The sequence below is a fragment of the Phascolarctos cinereus genome, unplaced genomic scaffold (assembly GCF_003287225.1).
Source record: "Phascolarctos cinereus isolate Bilbo 61053 unplaced genomic scaffold, phaCin_HiC Scaffold_726;HRSCAF=1367, whole genome shotgun sequence".
Taxonomy (NCBI): Eukaryota; Metazoa; Chordata; class Mammalia; order Diprotodontia; family Phascolarctidae; genus Phascolarctos; species Phascolarctos cinereus.
This window is the reverse complement of record NW_027556098.1, coordinates 120,173,698-120,194,863: the sequence shown is the minus strand read 5'-3', so window position 1 is coordinate 120,194,863 and position 21,166 is coordinate 120,173,698. Positions and strand designations below refer to the sequence as shown.

Sequence of the window (21,166 nt, the reverse complement as noted above, 5' to 3'; positions counted from 1 at the left end):
TTCTCACCTTGTCAGCAAGAAACTTTGTGAGTCTTAGGAAAAGATCACAGCTGATATCAGTCTTTTTCCTCCATTCTGTTTTGTGGTTTGTTTTCTATTCTTTTTGAGCAAAATTTCACTCATACATATAGTAAGACTTTGTCATCATCACTATCAAAACTTTAGTAGCCTACATTTCTGATGATCCAAATATAAATATTTATTGGGACGAGACTTGTTGGAAGTTCGTTATTCTCTTCAAAACCCAAATACCTTCTTAAAAAATCAAAGAGATGGGGGTGGGAATTAAAGAGAACAGTAGTGAGGAATGTATAAATCATATCCCTTTCAATTATAAGGCTTTAGAAGAAAAATTGGAAATCCAATCTGAGGTAATATAATGTGACTCCTATTTGTCCAAGTTTTGGGACTAGATGGCTCTCCTGATCACCTTAACATACCAAATTGTTAAAAGTTTTGTTGGATAATTAACCCAAAAAGTAGTATTTTTAGGCTTGTGAAATCATGGAGGAAGGTACAAAATAGTAGGAAATTGTCATTCCTACCTTGACTAATCAATAGCTACAAGAAATTGTAGGACAGAGTTATAACAATTCTATAAGTTTAAGTGTGCTTGAGGAATTCAATTTGGCATTTAAGTAGAGGATTTCGTTGTCTTGTTTTAGAATATTAAACTTTTTACTAATCTGTAAAAAATTCACAGAATGACTTGCTAATATCAACAGTTGAGGCAGTAACTAAATGTTCCTCATCTGCCAAAATCTGTAACATTTACCCGCAACAGTCCTCCTACTGGTTGGGGGCGGAGAGGGGGGCAGGGCGGGACACTAGAATGGGAAATGAAAATGTTCTTTTGGTTGGAGCTCATTCCAAGGAGGTAGGCAAAGGTTGTTGTCCTCTTGCTTTAGAGTAAAATATTATTCTTTTTTTTTAAATTAATTTATTTTGATTTATCAACAATCACTTCCATATGCTTTTGAGTTTAAAATTTTTCTCCCCCTTCCTCCCCACCACCCTCCCCAAGATGGTGCACAATCTGATATAGGCTATATATGTACATTCTTATTGAACATATTTTCACATTAGTGATGTTGTAAGAATTAGAACCAATAGGAGGAACCATCAGAAAGTGGAGACAAAACTCAACAGAAGAGAAAAACAAAAGATAGCAATTCAACTTCCATAGTTCTTTCTTTGGATATGGATAGCATTTTCCATCATGAGGCCTCTGGAGGTGTCTTAGATCCTTGTATTGCTGAGAAGGGTTAAGTTTATCAATGTTAGTCATCGCACAACATGGCTGTTATTGTGTACAATGTTCTCTTGGTTTTGCTCACTTCACTCAGCATCAGACCATATAAAGTTTTTCCAGGTTAAAATATTATTCTTGACATCTTGGCTGCTGCATTTTTCATGTTCTTTTTAATTTGATTGGCTGTTTTAGGGTTTATTAATTGTGTTTTTCCCCTCACTTATGTCTCATCTGCACCTGGCAGGAGAGCCTTATAGATGCAAGTGAAGACAGCCAGCTAGAAGCTGCTATCAGAGCCTCCTTGCAAGAGACACATTTTGATTCTACACAGGCAAAACAGGACAGCCGCTCAGATGAAGAGTCTGAATCTGAACTTTTTTCTGGAAGTGAGGAATTCATATCAGTTTGTGGTTCTGATGAGGAAGAGGAGGTAGAGAATAATCCTGCCAAATCTAGGAAATCTCCCCACAAAGACTTATTGCATAGGAAAGAGGAGAGCCGGAGGCCTCAGACTGAGCCCTCAGCTAGGACTGAGCCTGGAACTGCAACAAACCACCAAGCACTGTCAGGCATGGATTCTGAAATATTGGAGGTGTTACCCGAGAAGTCAGATGGGCTTTCAGAAGGGCTGGAAATGAATGGTGAGTTAACTTTAGTTTCTTAAAACATGAACATTATGCTAAACCATTTGTCTTCATATCTTACTATGTTCCCTTTGTATTGTCATATCTTTTATTTATTTAGGACCAAAAGCACAGCTGATGTTGAGGTATCCAGATGGAAAGAGGGAACAGATCACTCTTCCAGAACAAGCTAAACTTCTAGTAAGTAGAATTAACTAGAATATTTTACATGAGGCAGAGAAGTTATCTAATTAGAAGAGCAGTTCTTTGATGCTCCTTTGAAACAATCAGAAGCAACAATAAATGATGTATGTTCATAGTACTGTTCTAGGCACTTGAGGCAGTCTTGCCTATCAACTGAAAGCAGAAGTGGCAAATCCTAACAGTGGCATTCCCCTTGATTTGCTGAATGACTGGCAAATCGTCTGAAGTGTGCCATTTTCTGATCTGTAAAGGAGCCAAGGCAAAGAAGGCCTTGTTAACATTAGATTTTATAAAAGTGAACCCTAAGTCACTCATTTAATTTCATATGGGGGAAAAACAGGCTAGTTTTAGAAACAGATCTAGGTTTTCTTTCTGTACTAGAGGAGCTGAGATTATTTTCTTCTTTGTGTATTTTGAAATCTAAAGTTAGTTAGAGAAGGCCATTCTTTCTGTTCACTTTTCTTTTTTCAGCACATAACTAAGTGACCTCTTATCAAATCTCTTTCCCCCATCAAAACCTCAGAAAAGATTTTAGATAGGAAATTTAAAATTGAAGTATGGTTTTCACCAAAATTACTTAATCAAAATGATGAGTTTAAGGAACATGGAAGCTTAGTTGCTTTTAGCTCATCAATATGGTTCTTCTTAAATGGAGACTTCTTATTAGCAAGGAATTTTAAAGATTTACATATTTCCTAAAATATATTTTACAAAAGGTAGTGGAAATTATATAGGTTTTAGTTCCTTAGACATTAATTTTAGGTGCTATAATATCCTGATTTGTCAAAGGTTGCATTTCCAGTGACTTTTATTTTACAATTTGGGGTATTTTCTGGTGTCTGCCACTGGTGTTATTCTCTTCCATTCTTAGATTATAACATTGCTGGGCAGCTAGGTGGCACAGTGGATAGAACACTGGCCCTGAAGTCAGGAGGACCTGGTTCAAATCTGGCCTCAGACCAAATACTTGACACTTAACTAGCTGTGTGACTCTTGGCAAGTCACTTAACCCCAACTGCCTAAAAATAATTAAAAAAAAAATTCAAATTAGAGTTTAACATTGCCATGGCCCTTCTGCTGGCATGCCCCCCCTTTTTTTTAACCATTACTGTCATATAATCCTATTGTCATGATTGTCAAAATCCTGAGAAGCCTTTTAGAGCTTAGCACCATTCTTTACCTGGCCCCAACTCTGATATGTAGGAAAACCAAAGTGGAATAGATGGTTCCTTTCAATTTCCTTAATGAAAGCACATTGAAACTCAGATTTTGTTGGGTATGGATATAGCCCTACCCATCCCCGTTTCAGGAGCTTTGATGGATTGTATTGTGTCTTTAAGAGCCCTCCAGTTTTATTTTGGTGGCTCTTAAAGACAAGGCCACTCCTGAGGTCTGCAGTAGAAACTAGGGACCTTTCCTGATTCATCAGGACCTCAGGGCTGTTAGAGTACTGTAGCTGTGTTATGGTGGTGGAGGCGCCAGGCATCTCAGTAGGCACCCTTCCTGTGACCCTTCTTCTTACTAGGTAATATTGTCAGGTGGTAGAACTGGAGTTGGCCCAGAGAGTTTTCCTATCCAGAATGAAGGCTTTGAGGTGTGTCATTGAGATTTATCAGCTAATGTTGAAGCCCAGACAATTTGTTTGTCTTAGAGTTAGAGCAGGGACATAAACAAAGTGTTTAGCACAAAGACAGCCACAGAAGAAAGTGGTTCTGTCACAATAGACCCAGAAGAGGATGGCACAAGTGGCAGTGACATCAGGGGAAGAGTCAGACCCCTAGAGTGGCACAAGAATTTCTTGTGTTGTTGAGTAAGGGACTTAACCTCTGAAAATGCAGATAATGATATTAGCAGAACCTACCTCAAAAGGTGGTTGTGGGGATCAAATGAGAGAATGTATGTAAAAGCACTTTATAAAGTATTACATAAATATAAACTATTATTAATTGCTACTGAAGAAGAGCAAGTAGTTTAAAATCTCATAATCTTCCCTTTGGTTTCCTCATCATACTTTAGTTTGGGTTTTGAGATAGTTCATCCAAAGTTGTAACCCACAGTCTTTAATATTAAAATCACCACTTGTTCCTACTTTTTGAAATGTGTTATTTTATTATTGCATCATCATAGTAGTCCTTGAAGTGGTGGAAAGGAGAGAAAACTGAGCAGAAGTCTTAAATTTACTGTCTTCAGTAAGGGAGACTCCTGGAGGGCCAGGACTGTTTTTGTCTTTGTATCCCTAACCCCAATCATTTCATTGAGAAATGAAACAGCTTTTCTTCATAATAAAATTGGGAATCTGTTCTGGGAGCTCACTGGACTCCTTGGCATCAGCTATTAATCTCAGATTCTATATAATACCTTATGTTACTATAACTTGATGGTTTTCAGATACATTCTCATTCAGCCTTCACAACAACCCTGTGAGATAGAAAGGGTAAGTAATATCCTCTTATTTTTATTGAAACTCAAAGAGGTGGCTGGTGACCTGGCCAAGATCAGCTAGTATATGGTAGATCCATCCCCACAACGTGTGTCTTTGTTTTCTACTATGCTTCATTACCTCCTAGAATCTTAATTCAGTATGCTTTCATTGTGTTAGTTTTCCAGTATACCTTTTAAAACAATCTCGAGATGCCATTGTTTGTTAGAAAAGAACATGGTCATTAGTCTCAGGATTTAGCTTTTTGTTAAAGGTCAGCTCTTCTTTTATGCTATAGCTATGGTTAATAGAGGAACCACTGAGGCAGATGGAACTGAGGTGGTAATTATCCAAAGAATATTTTTATCTAGTTTATCTAAGGTAATCATAGTTTACTGTAATCTGATATGTAGATTGGTCAAGAGGTCATCTGACTGATTTTTTTCACCTTCAGATATAAGTATAAATCCTAGGAAGTTCCTGTCAGAAATGAATTTGCATTGACTCTCATCTCTTAAGGTACCTCAGTGTAACTTTAACACACTTGGTATATCTGCCCTAGAGAATAATAATAGGGCTAAGTAGCTAATACATAATTAGAAGCACTGTTTTTTGAAGGGGGAGGGACTATTAGAAAGGGGTGTACTGACAGCAGCAAGAAATTATAGGCAGACGAGAGGGGAACAAAAAATATTTTTAAAATATGCACCAATTTAAAGCATAGCAGAATAGGGTTATTTGCTTTAGGGGCAAGTACCCTTACATACCTCAGTGCTAGTAAAATCATTGTTTGTATTATAATACAGAATGGTAATTAATACTCATAAAGATGGCTGACTCATGAAGAGCTGTTTGAAACAGAGTTCCTTTACTCTGGCTTTCATTTTTTATTTTGAAAAGAGGGTTAAATTATTTCTCAAAGTTTTGGCACTTGGAATACTTTCAGTTACCAGGGAAATTCCCTAATAGTACTGTATGAAATGAGGCATTATTGTTTCTGATTCATTACATGCTAAATGTTGTTTCTGTCCTCATCCAATGCTTATGCTCTCTCTCTCTTTCTCCCCCCCTCCCCATCTAGGCTCTGGTGAAGCATGTGCAGTCAAAAGGATACCCAAATGAACGTTTTGAACTTCTCACCAACTTCCCTCGAAGGAAGCTTTCTCATCTTGACTATGACATTACATTACAAGAGGCAGGCCTCTGTCCTCAAGAGACTGTCTTTGTACAGGAAAGAAATTAGCACCGTGGCCTGACCTCTCTCAGCTGCCCCTCGTCCTTTTACTTGGGATACTGCGTCCCTGAGTTTGCAGTTTGGCTCCTAGGACCACAGAGCCAAACTGGGCACATGGCCCCCGCCTGCTCTCTTCTTTGTCTGGGCTCTCCTCCACAGCATCTTTCCCTCTGTCTTCTGTCATTCCTCCTTCCTTCCCTCTCCTCCTTTTTCCTCCTAATCTGGTGACCAAATGAAGACCTAAGTATATCATCTGTCCTAATACCGGTGGCAGGAAATGCTTGTTCCATTTGGGAAAGAGGGATGCTGTCTTGCGCATCACTCTCTGGAAATAAGAAAAATAATGTGACCTCGGTTTCCTGTGGCAGAGGAAGGGCCAGATTCAAAAAAAAAAAAAAAAGGAACCACCTCCCAAACCCATCTTATTCTTTATTCTTGGGAGAAGAAAGGTGTCTTCATTTTTTTTTTTTGAGTTCTGTGTAAGAAGTATCATGTGACAAAATACCCAGGCTTTTGCCTATGTGGAGAAAAGCACTCCTTATGATAGTTTGTCAAAAAAAAAAAATTTAAATTTCTCTTTCTGTCATCTCTCCTGTAGAAGAATAGGTCCTTGGTATATGTGCTGTTGGGAATTTGATTGTCAAATATGGGATGAGATAGATTAGGATTTTCAACACTCCTGCCTTAGTTTTGTCCATTGCTTTTTATTTGAAATTATTTTATGGAAGCCGTTGATACCAACATACTAGGGGTGAATAGTAATTCAGGGAAATTACTGAATCCTTTATGCCCATTTTCAAGCTAATGATATCTTAAGATTTTCTATCATTTCAAAAACTTCTTGTGTTGGGAAAAGGAATCTGTTTACTCTTAGGACAGCATAACATTTCCTGGCTTCTTCCATTTTCTGGGTCCAACAAAAGGTTTAAGAATGGCAGGAGGTTTTTTTGTTTTTTGCTCTTTTTTTTTTTAGTTGTAGTTTTACAATCATGCAGTAAAATGGTAACTGTAAATTAGAAATTGGTCTTGCTGTTGATCTTATCTGTGGTGCTTTAGGGCTGCCTCAGAGAAAAGAGAAAAAGAAGTAACTCTGAATGGTGGGTTTCTTTAGTCAGGAATAATCCAAATTCATTTTGACCCCAGGGTAAAAGAGTCTTTTTAAGAGGTTATACGACTAAGTGAGCTGAGCTACTTTAGTATTTTGGTTCTGCCATCACCTACTACAGCCAAAGCATGTTCAGTGGCATCAGAACTGAAAGCATCTCTTAAGAGAACAACTTTAAACTCAGTCCATAAAGCAGCATTTAATAACTGGAGTGAGAAAAACTGCTCTTAGTAATCTCCAACACTTGTATTTTTTCCTGCCACCGAAAGCCTCATTTAATTGTATGAAAAGTGAGAATTTGATATTTAGTTCCAGAGAAGAAGTTATCTATTTTAAATGAATGCAACACCATTCACTTATCCCTTTCTTGTTTTGAACTAGCAGGAAAGTAAAGTAGGGACTGGGGTGAAGATGCCAATAGAACTAAAACTTTAAGTCTGTATAGAGATCATAATATAGTGTGTACCCAGTTTTGTCACTGTTATTTAGGCTGGTTCATTTCTGCACCTTAGAGAAAAAAATAAATTGCTAATGTTGGAAATAAAGACAAACTTTAACTTGTAACCCAAATTCAGATATATTTTCAGAGTCTTTTAGGCTTCCTGTCTATTTTAAGAGATCTTACATTTTAGCACCCAAGGGATAAAGGAGGAGGGGATTATCCTTTGTTAGTACACAATTGTGGAATGTGATTTCTAATGCCTGATTGGTGAGGCACCCTCACTAAAGAATGAAATGTATGTCTTCTATAGGAAATCATGGGAAAATCTGTTTATTCTTTAATGGATCTTTACAAATGAATGTCCTTACATTTTCATAAGTCTGTGTAAGTGCTTATGTATAAGTATATAATTGTATAAATATTTATAAATATATTTATATAATTACAGTTTCCTGTATGCATTGAGTCAGAGTTATCTATCCAGATTGGTGACTAAACAGCACCACTTTGGTGTTTTTGCACAGGATCCACAGGTTTACCAGCAGCTTCTGATTCCTTGCAAAAACACAACTTTCTTGATAATCTCTGCAAATAATATGTTGGAAGGCCTTAGATATGAGCACTTGTTAATAACTAAGGAGAAGCACTGTGTATTATCAGTAGTACACAGGAAGAAATGGCGGTTTTGGATTAGAGAAGAGTTTTCAGGTGGCACAAGGTGAGGGTGTCTTCTAGGACTAGGGGAAAGACCGGTGAAGTAGATCCACTTGTGAGGTACAGATTTGTGAGCAGAGTGACAGCTAAGTGTGTGAAATGTTCTCTGGTAAATCACCCATTGACCCCTATGCCCAGTTCCTTTGATAGTCTCCTTTTTAAGAAAAATACCCAGCCAGATGTTCCAGGCTTCCTGGTAAAAGCTCAGTCATTCTCGGGTGACTATTTCTGTTTAGTATAGTGAATCTTGAGGGTGGAAGAGAGGGTTGGAGGTAAAAAACTGAAAAGAGATTCCCTCTTCCTAAGCTCACTTTAGCCTTGAAGTTCAGAATATGGTCATTGAATTATTTTATTTCACAGTAGAGACGTAACCATCCTGAGGGTGTTAGGGCTCCAATAAGAGGACAGAACTACATTCCCCCTGTGGAGCATGTACTTCATCTAGCATTTCTCCAATCCCAGAAAAATTTGTTGCTGCTCTACTTAAAATTAATACACTTTTATTTTTTATGCCTTTTTTGCCTTCAAGATTGTTTGAACTAAGAAAAAATAGTGATTTTTGGCTATTTTGGAGGCAAAGAGGAAAGCTATGATTTAGCTGTGAGGGTTTGGGTTATGGTGGAACTCTTTACAGTGGGTTGAGAAAGAAGCACATTGGTTGTACATTTTGGCTTCTTTCAAGACTTTCCCTTGCTCTTTGAGTCTCTCTCTGGACAAAGAAAAGGGAGAGAATGTTGTGACTATAAAAGCCCTTTGTTTTGTCCTAGTACTGTTTCTGGGAGGGGGTTTGCTGAGAAGAAATGGTTTATATGAATTACACTAAATGGTTGTGTTAAATGGTTTAAGTGGTAACTGGAAGGGGGTCAGAGATAAAGAATCTATAATCCAGACACATACTTAAAAATGTCTGAACACAGTCCTCTTACAGTATTTACTTCCTCTAGTTTGATGCTTTTCCTAGCCTGCTTTGATCTTCAGGGAAAAGCATTTGTGGGGTCAGCATCCAGATTCACAAAAGTATAACTTTACACAACAGTTCAACTACTTTGATAGTAATGGTTATTTTCTTCAATACACTGGGGCAAGATGGGAGGGTATTTAATAGGTGGGAAGGGTTGGGGGAGGGAGAGGGTTGGGAAGGGAACACACTTGAGAAATAAGCCAGGCCAGAGGAATTAATTGAGAGCTGGTAGGGAAAGTGAGTTTAGGAGAATTTAAGATGAAAAGAAATATTTTTTAATTTGATCCAGGAAGCACCTACTGAAAGACAAGAGTTTTTATAACTTGGGAAGATTGTTTTTAATTATGTTAGTCAATTCTATTTCAAAGATCCATTCCTCCAACATTTCCTAACAGAGCTTAAATTTAAAATTATAGGACTTTAATTTGGCTCAGTCTGTTAAAATTTGGAAATGAAAAGGAAAAAAATAGTAGCAAATTTTTTTAGAGGACTTGCCCTGAGCATAGAAATTTACTAATCATTCATCTCTTTTGATGGGCTAGTTTTTACTACTAATTAGGAAGCTGTTTTTAAATTAATACACTGGTGAAAATATAAAAGGGAAAAAGGATTTTAGTTATTAGGTTGTTTGCCAGGAATAAAGAGAAAGACTCACACATAATTACTCAGTCAATGTACTTAACATCTTTAGGAAAGGATAGATTCTCTTCCCTATTGTCAAATGTCACCAGGCTCAGTCTCTGTTATTTAAGGGCTTTACTATATCATCTCATTCAGGTAATCACTATCCCATTTTCCAGATGAAGAAAAAATGGCTTTGAGGTAGCTAGGTGATGCAGTGGATAGAGCACTGGCCCTGGAGTCAGTTGGACCTGAGTTCACATTTGGCCTCAGACGCATAAAACACTCACTAGCTATGACTCTGGGCAAGTCACCGAACCTGAATTGCCTCACAAAAAAAAAAAATGGCCTCAAGTAAGTTGAGAAAATTTGCCCATGATCATACAGTTAAGTGTCAGAGGTAGTCAGGTCTTCCTGACTCCCAAGTTCAGCACTCTAGCTGCTGCTGCACTCTGCCTTTCACTTGCCACAATTTGTTGAATCCTGACTGCTCTGTGACCCAGCATAGAAGACCCATGATGAACTACTAAATGGAAGGTTTAAAAAGAAAAATAAGTGTAGTATAGAACCCTGGTTCTCAAGGAGCGTGAAACCTAGTTAGGGGAACAAAACACAAATGAAACAATTAGAGAATAATTACTAAATTGCCTGTTAATAAACATCATGGAATTTCAGAGAAAATAAAGAGCACAGTAGACTATAGTGATTAGAGAAGGCTTTGTGGAAAAGATGTTTCTTGTGAAATGAGTGGGAAATACAGGCCTGATTTTAATAAAGTGAGAAATTCCTTTACTGCATTTCTTGCTGCCCCAGTTTATGGCTTGATTGGAATACCTGGATTAGATTGTTAGGCTTCACCTTGAGACTATAGCTTGCTCAGAGACTATCCCATATTTGGACACGTAATGAGAAAGGACTATTTGATAGAACCACTAGTACTTAGTACAACTTGGAGAAAGTTATCTAAACTCTTTGCCACATGCCAAGTCACTCATGGATGCCCCCTTGTTTTGATGGAGGTTATCCCAGAAGACTTTAAAGTATAGCTAATTAGTGTTTTCTTTGCCCTATGTTCAAGAACTTTTTTTCTTTTTTTTATTGACCAATAAACAGTCCTACCTACTGAAATTCAGTAATGGCGTGATTTTACTCTTTAATTCTTTATTCCTGATCAACATTGCCTCCAAATAAAATAATTAAATCAACCCAGATAGTTCACCATTACTATAATGACATTTAACTTCTCTTGTTTTGTAGGCTATTCTTTATGCTGAAGCTTAAGACATTAACATGAGTAATTTTGTGACGATTGGTTTTAATGTCCAAATCTGTCTCTCTGGTTGTTTTTTGAGAAACTTTCAAAGACTCCAGTGGGCTCTAAGTTACAGAGAAGTTGCTGACCTGCAGTAGTGGAGGGAATTTGCTCTTCCAGGGAATTCCCTTTATCACAGACTCAGCTGCCTCCCACCCCTACTCAGACTCAGTTACCCCCATTGATCTATGAAAAGACAGAAACTGATAAAGGCATCTCTCTGTGTTCCTTTTTGTCATGCCATTTTCCCCAGGTTTTGCACTTTGTCTCTTAGAAGCACTTAACATGTTAGGTGCTCATCTCCTTTATTATCTTCATCCTTGAAAAGGATTGAATAAACTTATGAGGTTGAGCATGTCAGAGTATGTCAGACCTGTTAGGAAAACAATGATTTTAGAGAATGCAGTGGACATTCTATGTTTTGTCCTATCCTTCAGTGGTGGTGGGGTTTTTTGTTTTGTTTTTATTATATGAAAGCCTTAGCATTCTTCAACAGAGGAATGGCTTTTCAGTGCTAAAGGTGTCAGTTGAGTTTAACAAACAAATGTGTCTGCCTTCTGTCCTATAGGACTTTCTGTTTTTTCATCGATAACCTTCTATGTCCACCCTGTGAGGCAGCACTGCTGGCAAGAAAGCTTGCTGTCAAGTACAAATTCCAGGTGAATATGATGGTTTTGAAGGTCTTCCACAATTGTACTCATTGTATTCATTGATTATGAGATTTAATGATACTAAGAGATTCTTTCCTTGAAGCATACTTTTCTTTTCTCTGTTCTTGATTTTTAAAAAACCATTCCTTGAAAATTAATTTGATTATTATAGTGAGTTGTGGGAGCTCATTTTCTGAAACTTATCCTCTGACTTGCTTGTGTCACTTTTGGAGAAGTAGATGGGAAAGCCTTTTTCCAGAAACAAATCAGAGGTGAATGTTCTCATTTTCTTCCTTCCTCCAACCTTCTTTTCTGTAGAGAATCCTTTGCCATATAGAGTTCTATTGGCCTTAGAAGGGGAGAGCAGATACTAGAATTGCTATGTTACTGGAAGCCTGCAGAATAAGCAGACTGGCATTTTTCTCTCAACTCTTTTGTCAAAATCTTTGCTTATCCATTCTTTACTTGTAGGAGGGAGACACTATGAAAGTTGTATGGCGTGCTTCACAAAATGCCATTGCAGTGCCTGGCTCACCTAGTCAAACTGATAGCTATTATAATTTGTGGTTCAGGCTTTTTAAAAATTATTATTATTTTTGCCAAATGATACTGTTTGAAGTGAAATTGAGTTAACTAAGATCTACTTTAGTCAGAAATATGGTACATCTGAAGAACTAATGGTAAGGCTTAAGACAGTAACAAAGTAAGAAAAAGAAACATCTGTGGTGATCTTGCCCATGCAATGGGTTCTTGGGTTAATTATGAATATTACAGTTTGCTGTGCTGGATTTGGGCCATAGCTAAAAGCAGTAATTAGTCACTTCTAAAGAATATTATTTCAAAAGATGATTCTTGCTATGATCTAAAATTGGTATCCTAGTTAAGGACTCAAAATAAGGTCTTTTTTAAAAAAGGTAGCACTAAATATGAATGTTTATTGATTTTTTTTAAAAAGCTTACTGATTTATTTTTCCTTATCCCATTTATTTAACCAATGCTAAATAAAAATGGAGTATCTTACAGAATACCTTGCACATAAAGGCATTCAATATTTATTGAATATGATTGACTTCCCATTTCAAATAATTATAGTCTTGAAATGGACTTCTCCCAGTGTTAAAATTCTTCCCTTGCTTTCTGACAAAGTCTCCATTGGGCAGGGAATCTGGTAGGAACTTTCAGGAGATAGACCTAATTGTTGTTATTTTTATCTCTTCATGCATCTTTTCATATTTGAAGTATGAGTTACCAGGATTTGTGCTTTATGAGTGGCATTGAAATCTAAGTTCTTCTGGGGTACCTTTCTGCAGTGTTTGACAAAATCAGACAAATATGCCTTTCTCACAGCAGTTATAATGGAAAACTGTTAGTTTGATAAACAGGTATGACTCAAAACGTGAACACATGTATCACCTTACTCCATGCTTTCTTTACTGCTCTTTGACCCTTCTGAGTCTTTATCCCATAGATTAGCTCCACATGTAGTAAATTTTATACCACCACTTTATATTTTGATTATCAGGATGACAGTGATTTGTGCCCTCCACTTTTTAGTATGTGAATAACAAGCTTGTGATATGATCTATTTGTTTAATCCCTTGGAGTCTTAGGCCTCCTTGTTAGTCTCCCATTTGTACATTAGATTTAGAAAACTTACAATATTTGCTGGGAAACAGGTGATGATGCTGTCACAATTTTCTGTTGGTTCCTTTTTCCTTAAGTATATAGCATTGGATAATCAGTTGAGTTTAACAGTTCTAAGAACTATAAGAGGGTGGAACAAGGAATTTCTACCTAGAGCTTCAGTCTTCATTCATTAGGCAAGGTGCTTTTAGCTCCTCAAGGACTTTTTCTTTTTTTTTTTTTTTTTTCTTTTTCTTTTTTCTTAATTGGAGGGCTAGAGAGACAATAACTGGAAGTTTCCACCGACCTGATTTGAAGAAATTACAAAGCTTGTTAGTGAATTTAAGGATGCCCAGAGTGATAAAGAGAAAGCCATCTGTATTGGCAGCTTGTAGATACATATCTTTTGCAAGAGAAAGTAGGTTAAGTGAGTTTATATGTCCTATACCAATTGAGTGAAAGGTGGCAATAGATGATGCCCTTCCCAAGATCTTGTACTTTTGAATACTTCTAAGTCTAATGATGGTCCAACTGCCAGTGCTGTAGGATTGACAAGATGAGTGTATGTACATGGGTCATTGATCACATCTAGGGTTTGATATAAGACTCTGATTGTCTTTGTAGATCTAGGAGAGCTAACTCCAGACCCTGTTGTACCAAGATAATAGTTGGAGTTCTAATCAGTATGTAAAGTCCGTTACCAACAGATGGAGATGTTCTATATAAAGCAGCTGGAGTAGGGGTGGTAATACATGGTCATGCCACATTTGTTGACTGGAGGATATAGTGATGCATTATCCCAAGGAAGGAAATGGGCATCATGAGTTGAACATGTCCAGTAAGGAGGAGTATTATGATTGACCAGTCCTATCACATCTTCTCGGACTGTGGCTTTCTGGACGAATAATATCATAGCAAGAAGAGGTTGAGATGTTATTAATGAGGAAATCCATAACAGTGCTTAAGTATTCTACTTGATTGAGCTCAGGAGCAATTTCATCAAGTTAGGTATTGCTGTTCTAAATCTCTTCTCTAATGCCTGATACTATGGACGTTGTTGCTTGTCTCAGCAAAGTGCATTGGATTAAACACTGATTGTCAGAAAAGGTCAACTTGCAGTTCAGTGGGAATGAAGCATGTAGGCTATCACCTTGATACGAAGGGGATGCCTGAAGAGTTGAGCCTTGACCTTTGAAGTAATATATTCATTGGTCACCACTGCAGGTGCAAAGGTAAGCTCAGTCCCTGAAGCTAAGAGGCAACACCCTGATGATATATCTGCTCTTATACAAACACTGTACCCATCTGAAATCACAGTCATGAAAAGCCCCCCAAGAGGTAATATCAAATCTGTGGCACCTTCTAGCTTTGGCCTTGATTTGTTCAGAGATGGTTTTTGGAAGTCATAGTTCATGAGATTTGGGGTTGAGCTAGTGTCCCACAACTTTGCTTGGAGGGCCCAGCCAGGGGTTGTCACCATCATCAGGAGGGGGTGGAGATGAGAGATTCATTGCAGGTGTCTTGAGAAGGCGTGGGTAAATTCTTACAGGAGATTAGGTCTAAGGAGCTTTGGTGGCTACAGAAGAGGACAGTTAAACTTCCTAGTTTTGTTTCCATTGTCTTAACGCTTGTATCTAGTGACTTCAGCATAGCTAACATTTAGTATATTCACTTACCCAAGTTAGTAGAATACAAATTCCTCCTCCTTTTCTGGGTTCAGCTTTCCTGATAGTTTCCTTAAGAGTGCTCCAGAGGTGTTCTCCCCACCTCTGACTCTGTCTCTGTAACCTCCAAGCACACCCAAGCTTTTTTCATAGTGTGTTGTATACTCTGCACACTGTCTCTGCTGCAGCCATCTCTATGGCCTCCTTGTAATCCTTGCCCTGCACAATCTTGCTCATCCTGACTGCATACCTCCTGCTGTTCCTCTCCTGAGCTACTGGAGCTCTATTCTTCTCTATCAGTTGAGGAAGCCTCTGCTGGCCCTTCCTGAACATTGTCTAAATTAACTAACCTAAGCTTGTTGGCTAGTATCTCCAGCACCCTTGCCAGAAGTGGACTAGACATGGTTATCCAGGACTTTTTCTAGAGCTAACAATTCTCTCTTTGAGTTTTGCAAAATACTGACTACATGGTCATTTGGGGTGTAAAATTCTAGCATGCTTTTACCAATTGTTTTTAATTTATTTTCATGTTTTTATTTGACCTGCCCTCCATGTTATTCTGAGATGTTGATCAAGAAATGGAAATTTTCGATTACAGTTTGAGTGTTGTTTTTTTAAAATAACAAAACCAAGATGAATGTTTAATTAGAAATGCTTCTCAAGCAAATTACTGACAGAATTTAGAACTCTCTTAGGAAGTTGTAAATTCCATTATTTTAGGCAGACAGGGTAGTATTACCAAAATTGTTCATTTAAGGAGAGGCTTCTAGGTTTGATTACTAAGTTAAAACCCTGTCCTATTATTAAACCCAAGCTGTTAGTAGGCTAAAGTATTATTCCCATAAGTGTTTTTAACACGTTCTAAGTCATCTGCTAAGACGAACATGTTCAATTTTCTGGGCCTTTTAATCCTATGGTGCTAGGAGGTATTATTCTTTTTTGTGACTGTTCCTAGTGCTATAAAGTTCTGAAACTAGTGAGTGAGGACAGTGAAAGGACCATTATTATCATTATTTTGTTCAAAACAAAAGAACTTTTTTTAGATCTAGTTAAGTGGTCCTTAAGGTACTGAGAAGGCACTTGAATATGGCAGGAAATCTAAATGAGGCAGAAAAGAGTGGCATTGGTCAAGACATCTGTACTGTAACTGCTCACTAAAACTCCATTCATAGTTCCAGTTGTGCATTTAAGCACACAGAATTTTTAGATTATTGGATGTTTACTTCTGTGTATAAACAATTTATAAATTAGGCTCTCTTTCCAGTTGGTGGTGATCTAGCTTTGGCCATACCAAATTGTGAATATTCCTACTGTGTTATACCCAGTTGCTTTATATTGATACTGCAACTTGAAGTAGAGGGGTTGGGGGAGGGGGGGAAGTCTTTTTAAGACATCAGCTCACTGTGCTGAGAGAGGGACCAAACTCAAGGAAACCTCTGATCTATAAACACAACTGCTGCATTTTTTTATAAATACATGTAAATGTCCTGTTGTAATATTTGATCTTGGAAATAAAAACAAAAACTGTTTTCAGTATTCACTTGTGTTTTGTTTTTGTGGAATAAAAATTCTCAGGGATAAAAGTTTTTCGTTAATGCAATTTTAAATTGACTTAATGAATTGCATTGCATCAAGGGCATAGAGCTTCTGAATCTTCTATGGTAGCCTCAACTGGGAGTGAATGGGAATCTTAGAAGCCACATAGTCCAGCCCCTTCTATTTACAGATGAGGACATGAAAGCCCACACATATTAAGTGACTTGCTCAAGGTCATATATGTTCTGTATTCCTCAGTCTCTGCCACTCTATAGAACTTGAAAAACGGGTAATAGCTATTAGCATGTACGTTAAATAGGCCCTGCTTATAATTATGTTGTGAAATAATTTTTTTAATGTAGGAACATTGCCATCTTATGGAAACTGTTAGATAATGTTAGACCCTCCAAGGAAAGTGAGACTTCATAATTTAATTCTATTTGTGAAATTCTAGTAACATGCTATTTTTTTTGGTAAATGGTAATACAATAAGTTGTAGCTATAGTTATAATGAATAATTTATGATGTTGAAAATATGAGTATAATACCTATTTTTCAGAAAATCTAATAATTCTTTATTCTTCACCTACCTGCCCCCCCCAAAATGTTGGTCCTAATACAAATTTTATGGGGTAAATTATTAAAGGTCTTTGTTTCTATATCCTTTTGTTTTGAGCTCCTGTACTTAACTGTCTGCAACCCAGTATAATGATCAAAGGAAATTATGTCTTCTTCTATTTTAGGCATAAGCCTGCCAGAAACAATTTTATTAATTTAGATAATCACAATATAAATATTTCTGTTTAGAGTACTAAGACCAAAAGACCACCCCTATGACTAAAAAGCTAATTATGTCATTTTGGGAGTTATGGCATTCATGGACAATAGATAATATTCCTGCAATGAGAAAGGGCCCTGCAATTTTCACTGGACTGCCAAAGGGGTCCATGATATAAAAAAGGTCAAGAACTCAGGTTTTCGGTCTCATTCATGTTGGCCTTGTGGAAAGTCCATTTTTCCTTTTGAATCTTCACTTAGACCAGATAGAGTTATTCTTTAGTCCTTTTGGAGGATCTTTGTATTTGCAATAATTTTTTAATTTTAATAATATATTTTTCCCAATTACATGTAAAAAGAATTTTAACATTTTTTTCAAATTCTGGGCTTCAAATTCTTTCCCTCTCCTCTCCCACCCTCATTCAGAAGACAAGCAATTTGACATAGTACACATACATTCATGTAGTCATGCAAAATATTTCCATGCAAGTCATTCTGTGAAAGAAAACAGACAAAAAAAATAAGAAAGTATCTTAGATACGCATTCAGGCTCTACTAGTTGTTTCTCTGGAGATGGACAGCACCTTTCGTTATAAATCCTTCAGAATTATCTGGGATCATTGTATTGCTGAAAATAGCAAAGTTATTCACAGATCATATGTTATTGCTATTATTTTGTACAGTGTTCTGGTTCTGCTCGTTTTACTTTGCATCCGTTCATAGTAAGTCTTTCCAGGTTTTTCTGAAGTCCACCTGCTCATTTCTTATAGCACAATACTATTCCATTAAATTCATATACCACAGCTTGTTTAGCCATTCCCCAATTGGAGTTCCCTCAGTTTCCAATTCTTTGCCATTACAAAAAGAGCTGCTATAGGCTTTTTTTTGTGTGTGTAGGTCCTTTTCTCTTTTTAGTGATCTCTTTGGGATACAGACCTAGTAGTGGTATTGCTGGATCAAAAGATATACACAGTTTGGTTGCCCTTTGGGCATAGTTCCAAATTGTTCTCCAGAATGGTTGGATCAGTTCACAACTCCATCTGCAATGCATTAGTATTTTAATTTTCCCACGTCCTCTCCAATATTTATTTTCCTTTTTTGACATATTAGCCAGTCTGATGGATAAGATGTGTGGTGGTTGCTAAGAGTTATTTTAATTTGCATTTCTCTAATCAATAGTGATTTAGAGCATTTTTATATGACTGTAGATAGCTTTGATTACTTTGTCTGGAAACTGCATGTTCATATCCTTTGACCATTTATCATTTGAGAATATCATTTGAGAATTTTTTCTATAAATTTGACTCAATTTTCTATATATTTGAGAAATGAGGCCTTTATCAAAGAAACTTTCTGTGAACATTTTTTTTTCACAGTAATGATTGCCAACTATGCATTTTCCTCCATCCTATTTTCCCCCATTTATCCTACTCTCTCTACTTTCATCTGGTCCCTTCTCAAAAGTGTTTTACTTCTGACTTTTACTTTCTCCAATCTGCTCTCCCTTCTATCAGCCCCACCCCATTTCTCTTATCCCCTTCCCCTCCTACTTTCCTGTATGGTAAGATAGATTTCTACACCCAACTGAGTGTGTATGTTATTCTCCCTTTGAGCCAATTCCAACAAATAAGATTATCAAGCTCTCCCCACCCTTCCACCATTTTCCCTTCCACTGTAAAACCTCTTTTGGGTCTCTTTTATGTAGGATAATTTACCCCATTCTACCCCTTCCTTTCCCCTTTTCCCAGTGCATTCTTCTTTCTCAGCCCTCAATTTTTTTTTTTAGATAATCATCCTGTTATATTCCGTTTACACCTATGGTTTCTATCTATGTATATACTCTTTCTGATGAGAAAGTTTTTAGGAGTTACAAGTATCATTTTCCTATGTAGGAATGTAAACAGTTTAACTTTATTGAATCCCTTTTGGTTTCTTTTTTCTGTTTGCCTTTTTATGCTGCTTTTGAGTCTGGTATTTGAAAGTCAAATTTTCTATTCAGCTCTGGTCTTTTCATCAGGAATGCTTGAAAGTCTTCTATTTCTTCAACTGTTCATTCCTCCCCTCCCCCCCACCTCACCCCGAGGATTATACTTGGTTTGGCTGGTAGGTGATTCTTGGTTGTAAACCTAGTTCTCTTGCCCTCCAGAATATCATATTCCAAGCCCTCCCATTCTTTAATGTAGAAACTGCTAAATCTTGTGTTATCCTGACTGTGGCTCCATGATATTTTGAGTTGTTTCTTTTTGACTGTTTGCAGTATTTCTTTGACCTCAGAGCTCTGAAATTTGGCTCTAATATTTCTGGGAGTTTTCATTTTGGGCTCTTTTTCAGGAGGTTATCAGTAGATTCTTTCACTTTCCATTTTACCCACTGGTTCTAGAATATCAGGGCAGTTTTCCTTGATCTTTTTTTTTGTTTTGTTTTGTTTTGTTTTAGGCAATTGGGGTTAAGTGACTTGCCTAGGGTCACACAGCTGGTAAGTGTCAAGTGTTTGGTCTGAGGTCAGATTTGAACTCAGGTCCTCCTGACTTCAGGGTCAGTACTCTATCCACTTCGCCACCTAGCTGCCCCCAGCACTTTCAATAACACTATCTTTTTTGTTGGGTGGGAATTGGCAGTTAAGGGGTAAAATGATGTAAACCAAACCCCAGATATAATTTGCACTCATTTTCCATTAATGAAGAGGAGGGGAAATGACTTCCTCTTCAGGGCCTAGATTAAATTTATAAGCTATTTTGATATTTCCTCTTTTTTTTTCCTTATAAGGGAATGATTCCCCACCTCCCACACCCAATCAGCTGCAGATGAAATCCTGAGCTCACCCACAAAGTTACTGACAAACCCGTTCCCCTCTCTGGGAATGAACTGAGTCAGTTGTCTATCTTGAGTGACTTCCTCATCTCTTGTTTTACTGTCTGACCAATCAAGCCCATTTTCTCAACTGTTTGTCTTGTGCCAGATCCTTCCCACACTCACACAGACAGCCATTACCACCACCACCACCCTTGAATATGTCTTGTTTTCCCATCATTCAAGAGCCCTTTTTCTCTAGGAAGTCTTTTGTTGTTGTTGATGCAATGAAGCCACTTTATTACAGCCAAATGCTTCCTTTATGAACAGCTATCCTATTTGGCAACCCTCCTTTCCAAGATTAAATTCTAATTGTTGAAAAATCCTAGTTCCTTTCTTTTTCCCCTCTGTAAATCCTTCCCTAGGAAGTCTTTCATGGCATTAAGCCAGAGTCAGAAATTATTCTTCTGTTCTAAGCTCCTTTGATGGTTTATCCTGTGCCTCTTACTCTACTCCTCCAGGAAGATGACAGCAAATAGTATCTAGAAGGCATAATATTCTGAGACTTTGCAAAAAACAAACAAACAAACAAAAAAGCATTATGGCCTGTAATAAAAAAATGTTTGCCTTGTCTCCTTGGATATTAGCTCTTGTAAAGATAGGGTTTCAGTGATAAAGAACCCACCCTCAGGAAAGTAAGAGCTAATGCAGCTCTCCAAGCAAGTCCAAATAGTAGAAGTGGGAATGTGTTTTATTTTTATTTAGAATGTTCTAGCAGAGACTATTAGGACTGGAAGGGAACTTTATTTTTAAGTTATCTCATCCAACCCTCCTCCATGTCCCTCTACTTCTTTTTACAGATATGGAAACAGACCCAGAGAAGTTGACTTTGGTCAAGGTCACCTAGCTATGGGCAGGAGCAGGGTTAAAAGTTAGGTCTTCTGACTCACAGTCTTATGTACTTTCCAATCCATGGTGCCTCACCAGTTCTCTCACTAGCCCTGCCACAAAGCTCCTGAGAAAGGTGGATCTGCCCTTGGATTCTCATACCTCACAGTTCCAACTTAAGTGGACAAGGGAGCTTGGTTCTTATTTAGGTGATCAGTTAAGACAATGTATTTCATACCTACTGTATGCTAGGCCCTGGAGATGTTACAGAGATGAATAAGACAGCCCTAGCCTAAAGAAGTCTAGTAGGAAAGTTAATAGGTAGATGATTCTAGCCTGAATGGAATAATT

The 21,166-nt window shown here is 37.4% G+C and overlaps 1 protein-coding gene across 2 annotated transcripts in view; it reads left to right on the top strand.

Annotated features, from left to right (window-relative positions):
- UBXN7 (UBX domain protein 7) overlaps window positions 1–16,360 on the top strand; it is a 59,169-nt gene extending 42,809 nt beyond the window's left edge. The window contains exons 9-12 of one of the 2 annotated variants that reach the window (XM_078146756.1): window positions 1,497–1,893; window positions 1,997–2,076; window positions 4,468–4,513; window positions 5,580–5,644. In XM_078146756.1, the coding sequence (XP_078002882.1) occupies window positions 1,497–1,893; window positions 1,997–2,076; window positions 4,468–4,503 (513 nt within the window). In that variant the 3' untranslated portion in view covers window positions 4,504–4,513; window positions 5,580–5,644. Of the gene's footprint in view, window positions 1–1,496; window positions 1,894–1,996; window positions 2,077–4,467; window positions 4,514–5,579 lie in introns of both variants that reach the window. The other variant, XM_020986042.2, reaches the window with a different exon arrangement.
- The last annotated feature ends 4,806 nt before the right edge of the window (window positions 16,361–21,166 follow it).